We start from the raw sequence: 9,845 nt of genomic DNA, 5'->3' as shown, positions 1-9,845 counted from the left end.
CCTGTTTTGACTTGGAAAAATCATTAAAAATTGTACAAAAATAATTATGGGATATAATTTATATGCTTGAAATATTTAATGAGTCTAGTTTCAAATAAAATAAACAAGAACATCATTTGAATTCTGTACGAGGAGAAAATTGATTCGTAGTGAAGAGTGGTCAGAACAGTTGAGCAGTGAAATAGGGGTAACTTCAATGAATAAACTGTACTAACTGGACAGACCAAAAATTCTGAAAATTTTATGGTAAGAATATATGTGAATATAGTTTCAAGGAAAATTAACGGTTTGTAATTTGGAGTTTTGTAGCTCCAGAAATAAATAATTTAGTTGCTGGAACTCTGCTAGACAACTTATTTTGAACCTGTTTATGATTGTAATAGTGAAAGTATGTGTGTTTGTGATGGTAATATTCTGGGAACATATTGTGACTTTGTTTAAAGTATGATAATGTATTGTTTATTAATATTTACATACTTACTTACTAAGCTATAATGCTTACTCCCTTCTTTTCCTTTTTCCTATAGTGTCGCAGATGTTAGATCGAGTTGAAGGTCGCCGGAGGTTAAATCACACTATCAAACTATTGATCGATATATAAATGTTTTAAAGTATTTTAAGTCTTTGGCATGTATGGAGACTCGTTTAATTGTTATTAAGTTGCTAGGAATTGGCTTAAAATACTGACCTATGTTATTTGAAGGTCTCTATTGTATAAAGTCATTTAATGTAGATAGTCTTGATTATGTTATTAATAAATGATGCAATTTATGAATGTGCATGCTTGCCTATGTGTGTGGTTGAATTAAAGCATGATATGGGCCTTGTAAGCTCTTTTTAAGGGACAACTTGAATGTGTTTGAAAAAGTTTTAAATTAAAGTGAAATTATGAATCGGTTTTTATACGATGATTAGTGATTAAGTCCGGTAATGCCTCGTACCCTGTTCCAGCATCAAACACGAGTAAGGGGTGTTACATGGAATCCCTACAAAGGGATTGTGAACAAACAAGCTGGTTCAGATAAAAAAATCGGATTGAGAAACCAATTATTCAAGAACGTGAAGAAGGCATAAATTTGTCTTAGAACAAACAAACAAACAAACAAACAAAAATTGGATTGAACAAACAAGCCACTTGATTTTAAGTCTTAGAACATAAATTTATCGGTAAAGAAGACATACTTGGAACCTCCATTGAATCCTCTTTTGTTTTTGTACATGTAAAAAATTCTGATGATAATAGATTTTTTTAGTCTAATGAAAAAGAAAGCTAAAAAAAAATAGAGGAGATGAACGATTTTTTCTACTAAGATTTTGGGTTTAAATTTTTTAATTAATTAAATTTATTTAATTAAAAATCTATTTTCATCCCATTTGGAAATCCAAGTTGGCACTTAATATCTAGTTGGACTGCCACGTAGGATTACCGTTAGGGAGATAACAGAACTTAACGGAAGAGTGATCACTTCGTAACAAAATAATAACATAAGTGACTAAAATGTAACATTTCAAACATAAGTGACTAAAATGTAACATGAGGCAAACAAAAATTAAAAAGACTTAAAATTTATAAAATTCTAAAATATATAAATATAAATTTCAAAAATTCAAAATAATATAAAAATTATTTAAATTTTTAAAAAATTACAAAAAAGACCATGAATTTTCAAAAATTATATTCTAGAAAACTTGACATAAGTTTTAGTTTTTTCAAAAATTGTAAATTCTAAGAATTCAAAATAATATATCTAAATTCAAAACAATTTAAGTTTTTTTCTAGAATATATATCTAAAAATTTAAGTTCTCTTTTTTAAAGTTAAATACTTTTTTAAATTTTTATAAAAATTATTTTGACTTTTAGAGTTTTATAATTATTTTGAAAATTTTAAAAATTTTTTGAATTGTTATATATTATATATGTTTTTTTAGTTTTTAATAAATAGACTATATATAATATTAAAAAAACAAAAAAAAGATACATGGCACATTCTAATAATGATATGTGGATGGTCAATGATAGTCAACATCAGTCAATGGGGATCAACGCCAATCAACCGTCGAACAGTGAGTCACAGTTAAAAGGTTTTTTCTAAATTTAAATTTAATATATTAATTTTAAATTAAGTTAATTGTTATGTAACATATTGCGATTGATTAAATATATCACATGACACATTCTGATTAGTTGATTGTTTTTTAATACTATAATAAAAAAGTTGAACCCAATAATTAAATAATAATTTAAATATTAATTTAAAATAAAAGAAATTTAGATATCAAAATAAAAAATAAACCTAGTTGAAGAGACAAGTAGCATGGGGGAGAGTCCCCTGCCTAAACCTCAGGGCTTTAGCCTTCATTAACAAGACTTAATAGGTTTGAACTAAAATTTTAATTTTTTAAAATAAAAAAGAAGAGAATTTAAATTTTAAACATTTAAAATATAAAAATTAAATATCAAAATTAGCGGAATTACAGGGAGTAATCGCAATTTTGAGCAGGGGAACACCTGTAAGAATCATCTGATGAGTTGAACGGTAGAGTGAGTGAAACTCTCGCATCGGAAAAATGAAAGTGGAGAATAGCGAACCGGACTGACTGACTGACTGAGAGTTCACCAACAAAAGAGTGAATAGTATCCCCACTGGGACCCACTCCAATTCACAACAATTTCTTTCTTCCCAAACACCACTTTCTTTAAGTCCTTCGTGTCTTTATTTTTGTAATTTTATATTTTATAAATAAATATAAGACCCTACCCTACCTAGACATTTCCAGGAAATTTCTTCCACTTCCCTACCCTTTTTCCCTCTTTGAAGAAGAAGGTAAAGAAGCAACTTTTAGTTTCAATAACAATAATTTTTTTCTATCACGCTCAGATTTCCTTCTTAATCCTTGTATGTTTCCTTTCTCCTCCTCTTCTATACTCTTTTAATAAATTTGATTTGTAGTTTAATCTGCTTTTATAGAGGAATTTTTTAAATTAAATTGTTCCTGACACTTTAGTGCTCCTTATTTTCGCAAACAGGATTAAATGCTTCGATAACTGATTTTTCAATAAAGTTGCTTGCTTTTTACCGTCTTCTTTATTTATTTATTCGTTTTTTTTCTACTCTAATAATCATGTAATTACTTGTCATTCCCTATATTAGTGTCAAAGTACGATATCGAATTATTCAGATATTTTTGGTTTTTGGTCATTTGAGTTAGTGGCTCGTCTGCAACTTTATTATAAACGCCATATTTGACTTTATCCTTTTTATTTTGGCACTAATTATTATGATTGTACAACGATTAACGAGGTTATGTTCTAGTAATTCCTCATGTGAAGGGAGAGTAGTTAACTAATTTCTTTTTTTTTTTTCAGTTTTTTAAGTGATTGGCTATAACTAATTTGATGTCTTGTTTTCCAGTTGTCTTTGATGTCTGTGATTTTGACATCTTCAATGTTTGTGCCGTAGTATATTCTTTCGCCGCTGACCTTGTTTCTAACTATGTATGTCTGGCATGCAATTGAGATTTGAATGTTCTAACTCGGTGTTTCATTTAATTTCTTCCCTTTTCAGGATCCGTGCTGTGCGGTAATAAGATTTCAGAGCTGATCATTCTTCTTTTAGCGGTGGCCCGGTGGTATCATTCAGGAAGCTATAGTTATGAATTATCCACCAGAAAAGTTTGTGAGGTTAGTGCGTTCTTAGACTTCGTCCTTTGATTTTGTTATGGGGAATGATGATATGTATTCTTAGTGGATTCTGTGCTTGATTCTGGAGGCCATTAAGATAATACTAGATATGCTATTTTGCAAGTGAGGTTGCCGTCAACCCTTTGCATTACCCGATGATACTATCATTAATTCTCATTGGCTGTAGTTACTGTCATTGACACCGCCTTCAAAATTCAGCATCCTGTGTTTTCTAATATCCCAAATCCTAGTAACTATTGATGCCTCATTTCTCACATGACAGCAATTATATTGTGCAATTAGTCAAGGGGTTGATTTTCTCTTACTACTTTCAGCTCCTTTTCTTTCTTTTTTTCCAGAACATGAAATGACTGATTACTTCGCGTACATGATGTCTTCCAGGTTCCAGGACTGGAATTCAGGGCGAAGCACTGAAGGACGTTTTTCTGATAATAATTGGATAAATTCGGGGAAAATTAGATTCACAATAAATTCCTTTTCAGAAAAGTTACAAAGAGGGGTTGAATCTGGTTCTGAAAGGTTTAAAGGGATTAGAAGATCATTTAAATCTTGTTCTTTTAACCGTGGGTTTGGGTCTAGTAAGAAAGTTCTTGATCCACAGGGGCCGTTTCTTCAAAGGTGGAACAAGATATTTTTATTATCTTGTATCATAGCAGTCTCAATTGATCCTTTATTCTTTTATGTCCCAGTGATAAATGATGATAAGAAGTGCCTTGTTTTGGACGAAAAGATGGAGATCACAGCCAGTGTGCTGCGCTCATTCACAGATATCTTTTATATAATCCATATTATTTTTCAATTTCGTACTGGGTTCATTGCGCCTTCTTCTCGTGTATTTGGAAGAGGCGTTTTAGTTGAAGATTTATTGGCAATAGCAAAGAGGTATCTGAAATCATACTTTGTAATCGATGTTCTAGCAGTTCTTCCCCTTCCACAGGTAAGAAAACATTACAGGCACATGAAAATGTTCTTCCTTTTGGGTTTAACTGGTTTATGTGTCGCAGGTCATACTCTATTTAGGCCTTAAAAGTTAAATGAAATGTGTGGATGAATCTTTTTGATTTATAGGGTGAGCATGAACTTCTCGTTATGCACTTTGAATTGTGAATAGTACTAAGAAATTCCATAGAACCCTGAGTTGTTGAACCATTCTATAATCTGTCATACCAAGTGCTAGTTATCAGGTTGTCCAAAGGATGAGTTTAATTGCTGTAACTAGCTATGTTTTTGCATCTTCAATGGAAATATGTTGTTTCATCACAGACTCACAGTCCATTGTTATAGAAACTTTTTTTTATCTACTAATGCATGTAGTCCTGACTGCTGTACTAGTATGTGCAGTGTTTTACTCAGTCATAAATTCATGATCATTTAGTTTGATACTATTATCTTGGTTTTAACTTGCTATTCTTTTGTCCAGGTGGTGATTTTAATTATCATACCCCAAATGAGAGGGTTGAAGTCATTGAATACAAAGAACTTGTTGACATTTATTGTTCTCTTCCAATATCTTCCAAGAGTTTTTCGAATATATCCACTGTATAAGGAAATTACAAGGACTTCTGGCATACTAACTGAAACTGCATGGGCTGGAGCTGCGTTCAATCTTTTTCTTTACATGCTAGCAAGCCATGTAAGTTTTAACAATAAGTTTGTATCTTTTCTTACAATTTCGTTTATGGATGCACCTTTTGTGTTTGTCTTTGGCTCTTGAATGGTTTATTGCTTGTAGGACTCTAGACATTTCATTTCTTTTTTAAAAAGAAGAGCAGGTATCTTACCATATTGATTTTGGTGGTGTATTCATGTCATACCTATTTGTTGATTAACGTTTGATTGAAATGGGTGGAAGCGTTCAGCATATATTGTGGAACATGAAGGGTTACTCTAACTTTTGATCAAGTCCGTGCATAATGAGTAGGCATTGAATGGTTATTATAATCGTGATAAACAAGTTTTGAATTGTTTTCAATTTTTCTTCATCTTTAATGTCCCTGTAGTTCTTACAACAAATTATTGGCTACATTGAAAAGTTTAACTTGTTTTAAATAATGGTGCGTTGAAATTGACACCCCACTGGAAACATATATATATTTGTTTTTTCCTGCGTAATGCATTTATGTTTTAAAGTTGATCACTTATATTTTACAAACACTGACATCCTCTTTGGATGCTGATTTTTGCTCTAGAACTAACAGTGGCGTAAAATGTTGTCTGGGGGTTATTATCTCAGTTTCATTTGAAAAATCTGAAATCTACTTAACTTCATATTTGTAAGCCCTGGATAGTTATATTTAATATATATATATATCTATATCTTATTATGACTTGAAGACTAATTCATTCTTCTGTTATATTTTATAATGGTCAAATGACTAGCTTTTTCTTGTAGGTTTTTGGGGCTTTTTGGTACTTGTTTTCTATTGAAAGGGAATACACATGCTGGAAAGACGCCTGTAGGAATAATACTAAATGTAACCCCCGTTCATTTTACTGTGATGGTGATTCTTCTTTTAGCATGTTTCTACATCAGTCATGCCCTATACAAACACCCAACACGACTCTTTTCAATTTTGGGATTTTCCTCAATGCCCTTCAATCTGGTGTTGTGGAGTCAGAAAATTTTCCAGAGAAATTCTTTTACTGTTTCTGGTGGGGCCTGCAGAATCTAAGGTGTGCTAAATAAGATGCTTTTCATTTATTTTCCTTTTTCCATCACGTATTTACTGGTCATTGCTTGTTTCTTTTTACTAGATGGGCTGTATTTCAGCAATATTCGGATAAATCTTTGACATATATATACACCAAACTCTAATATGCTTATTGGCAAGCAGCTTTTGATATCTTTGACACTAATTTTAATATTTGATATAAATCATTAATCTCCCAAATTTGTGAATTGTTATTTGTTTTGTCTTTTGTTTTATCGTGTTCATATTGGATCTACAAGATTTATGAATCTAATTTACTCTAAAAAATTCTATTTCTAGAAAGTATTTGCTCTTTAACTATCAAATTAATGGCCAATAAAGAAAAAACCTATCTAATTTAGTTGTCTGGTTAACTCATAAGTGACCTCACAGAATCATAATAAAAATAAATGGTCTCTCATTTCTATCAACAGTCTTCGCTATGTGGGGGTGGTTTGCAGAAATATGCATGCAGTCTACATAGAGCATATAATGTGATGAACCTTATATGTTGTGATGATTCCAAAAGTCTCTATGTAAGCATCTCCTCTTCTATAAAAGTGTTAAATACATTTTCGTTACTTTCTTGAGGCAGATGGGAAACAATGTTAGGATTAGTGCTAAGGTTTGACGTGGTGATGAAATGAGATTAATTCATAATTGGGAAGCGTGGTTCATAGCTCTTGTGGTGATTTACTTAGGCTCGTTGAGTCTCTGTCCATCTTCACTCGAAATGGGCTTATTTTAATTTTGGTACAGATTCATGGATTATTTCCTTGTTTTCTCTCTCTCTCTATTTTGTTAGCATATTGCCATTGAAATCAGACAGTAGCGTCTGATATCCTTTTGCCTATTGTTTTTGCAGTTCTCTGGGTCAGAACCTGGAAACTAGTACCTATGTCTTTGAAATCTGCTTTGCAGTTTTCATTTCAATCTCGGGCTTGGTTCTGTTTTCATTTCTCATTGGAAATATGCAGGTTCGTACCAAGTATCTGTAATCTTTTGAATTTTTATGTCAAGATGTTTGTTTTGTAGCAGTGAGACTGGTTTCTAGTATCTACTAGGACATGATATTTTGTTGGCAATTCTTGTTTTCTGAAGGCTGTTTCTGAAGAATTAGTTTCTATCATTCAAAATCCTCTGCTCTGCATGCTATTTACTGGATTGTGCCTTTGGATCCTCTAACTCTTCTTCTGTGATATGTAATCTGTTTAAAATGGCTGAAGCCTTTTGGTTGATTTCAGATTTTATAATGTCCAAGTATTTTGCTTCTCCCAGTATCTCTTTCAAATATAATGTTTATGTGCGATAAATAGGAAGTACATGTCTCGTGCTGTTACCAGTGCAATTCTTTCCAGTGGCTTTCTACTACAAATCAATAGGAGATATCGAACAACTTTCGGATGTTTAGTGATGTGAATGCTTCAACTTCACTCTTCCATAAGGACCCAAAATTATTAGTTATAATGAGTCATTTTTCTGTGAAACAGACATATTTGCAGTCCACAACTACCAGGTTGGAGGAGATGAGAGTAAAAAGGCGTGATGCAGAACAATGGATGTCCCATCGCTTACTACCTGAGAATCTGAGGGAACGAATTAGGCGATATGAACAATACAAATGGCAAGAAACTAGAGGAGTTGATGAAGAGAATTTACTTTGTAATCTCCCCAAGGACCTACGAAGGGATATAAAGCGCCATCTTTGCTTGGCTCTGCTCATGAGAGTGAGTGCCTTGACGTTTTGACCATTGTTTTAAACAGGTTGCATGCTTTTCGGGAGTAATATGATGCACGTTAATATTTGACTTGCACTTTCACGGCCAATCACTAATTTTGGTTATTTCATTCATTTCCTTTGACGTTTAAGGTGCCAATGTTTGAAAAAATGGACGAGCAATTACTGGATGCTATGTGTGATCGTCTCAAGCCGGTTCTCTACACAGAGGAGAGCTATATTGTTCGGGAGGGAGACCCAGTTGATGAGATGCTCTTCATCATGAGGGGCAAATTGTTGACCATGACAACCAATGGTGGAAGAACTGGCTTCTTTAATTCTGAATACATTGGGGCAGGGGATTTTTGTGGAGAGGAACTTCTCACCTGGGCACTGGATCCCCATTCTTCGTCAAACCTCCCTATCTCAACTAGAACTGTCCGAGCTCTTACAGAAGTTGAAGCTTTTGCTCTGGTGGCTGATGACTTGAAGTTCGTTGCTTCTCAATTCCGCCGGCTTCACAGTAAGCAGCTGCGCCACACTTTTAGGTTTTATTCACAGCAGTGGAGGACTTGGGCAGCTTGTTTTATACAAGCTGCTTGGCGCCGCTACAGCAAAAAGAAACTTGAAGAATCTCTTAGAGAAGAGGAGGACAGATTGCAAGATGCTTTAGCCAATGCGAGTGGGAGTTCACCAAGTCTGGGTGCAACCATTTATGCCTCACGGTTTGCTGCCAATGCACTACGTGCTTTACGGCGAAACCGTAGCCGTAAAACAAGAGTGCTGGAGAGGGTTCCACCTATGCTACTTCAGAAGCCTGCAGAGCCTGATTTTACTGCTGAAGAACAATAGGCAGGTAGGTGAGAGACTTATTCTATGTAAAAGTTTGTGTGTGAGTAGATTAGGATCTCTCATCCCTCCACTTATAGGAAATGTACGAATCTTGGCGGAAAGTTGACAATTGTTGAGTATGAGGTCTGTATATGATGTATATATATCTCTTCAAAATTTCTTTGTTTTGTTCCTTGGTTTTCAGTAATGTCCAATTTGTTTTAGCAGTTATTACATTTATATTTTAAACTGACTCAAGTACCTATGTTTGGGACAACTATTTTGCACTGTACATGTAAAATACATATAAAGAGTTTTGATTCAAAGGGTTTTCAAGATTAAATCTACCCAGATGGTTCCGAGTCAAGGATATTTTAGAGACGATATTAAAGAAAGGGTTTAGCCTCTATTCTATCCAATGAATAAAGGCCAAAAAGTAGTTTTCATGGGATCGATGCATCATTTTCAAAAATTTCTAAACTACAATTTGGGAAGGATTTTAGAATTTAAATCTGAATTTCAAACAGTGGCTATTTATAAAGGATAATTTTAGATGCTTATGTTATTACATTTTATCACACTCATAGTGGGTGAATTAAAATATTTTTAAAAATATATTAACAAATGATCTTTAGTGGAGTGATAAGTGTTTTTTTATAAAAAATTGTAGATTTTGTTTTTGATTATCAAATAATTTGTTTTTAACTTATATTTGAAGATTATATAAAAGTAATAAAAGATAAAAATACCCTCATAATAATATTAATTATCCTTTAAAGTAAGGGTATTTTAATAATTTTACAATTGAGTTGGAGTTGAGTTGATTCATGAAACTAACTGAGTTAACCATTTTATATATAGTATAGATAAATAGGTTCTTAAATCATTTTGGATTTGACTCAT

At 32.8% G+C, this 9,845-nt stretch overlaps 1 protein-coding gene across 8 annotated transcripts; it reads left to right on the top strand.

Moving 5' to 3' along the window:
• Window positions 1-2,670: 2,670 nt before the first annotated feature.
• Window positions 2,671-9,146, top strand: LOC107946509 (cyclic nucleotide-gated ion channel 1). 8 transcript variants are annotated; one of them, XM_016880895.2, is made up of 8 exons: window positions 2,671-2,826; window positions 3,568-3,683; window positions 4,086-4,641; window positions 5,125-5,337; window positions 6,097-6,377; window positions 7,260-7,371; window positions 7,885-8,121; window positions 8,265-9,146. In XM_016880895.2, the coding sequence occupies exons 2-8, from the start codon at window positions 3,655-3,657 to the stop codon at window positions 8,961-8,963; spliced, it is 2,127 nt and encodes a 708-aa protein (XP_016736384.2). In that variant the 5' UTR covers window positions 2,671-2,826; window positions 3,568-3,654; the 3' UTR covers window positions 8,964-9,146. The 8 variants fall into 8 exon arrangements, with proteins under 8 accessions (XP_016736384.2, XP_016736377.2, XP_040930608.1 ...); XM_016880888.2 differs by having other exon boundaries at window positions 2,715-2,898; XM_016880905.2 differs by lacking the exon at window positions 2,671-2,826 and adding an exon at window positions 3,209-3,461.
• The last annotated feature ends 699 nt before the right edge of the window (window positions 9,147-9,845 follow it).

Source organism: Gossypium hirsutum, chromosome A08, assembly GCF_007990345.1.
Source record: "Gossypium hirsutum isolate 1008001.06 chromosome A08, Gossypium_hirsutum_v2.1, whole genome shotgun sequence".
NCBI classification, from domain to species: Eukaryota; Viridiplantae; Streptophyta; class Magnoliopsida; order Malvales; family Malvaceae; genus Gossypium; species Gossypium hirsutum.
This window is presented reverse-complemented; position numbering and strand designations above follow the sequence as displayed.

Coding starts and splice junctions, on each gene's coding strand:
- LOC107946509 (XM_016880880.2), top strand. CDS start 4,051: ATGACTGATTACTTCGCGTACATGATGTCTTCCAGGTTCCAGGACTGG. Junction 5,338..6,096: donor TTTACATGCTAGCAAGCCAT/GTAAGTTTTAAC, acceptor TTTTTCTTGTAG/GTTTTTGGGGCTTTTTGGTA. Junction 6,378..7,259: donor TGGGGCCTGCAGAATCTAAG/GTGTGCTAAATA, acceptor TTGTTTTTGCAG/TTCTCTGGGTCAGAACCTGG.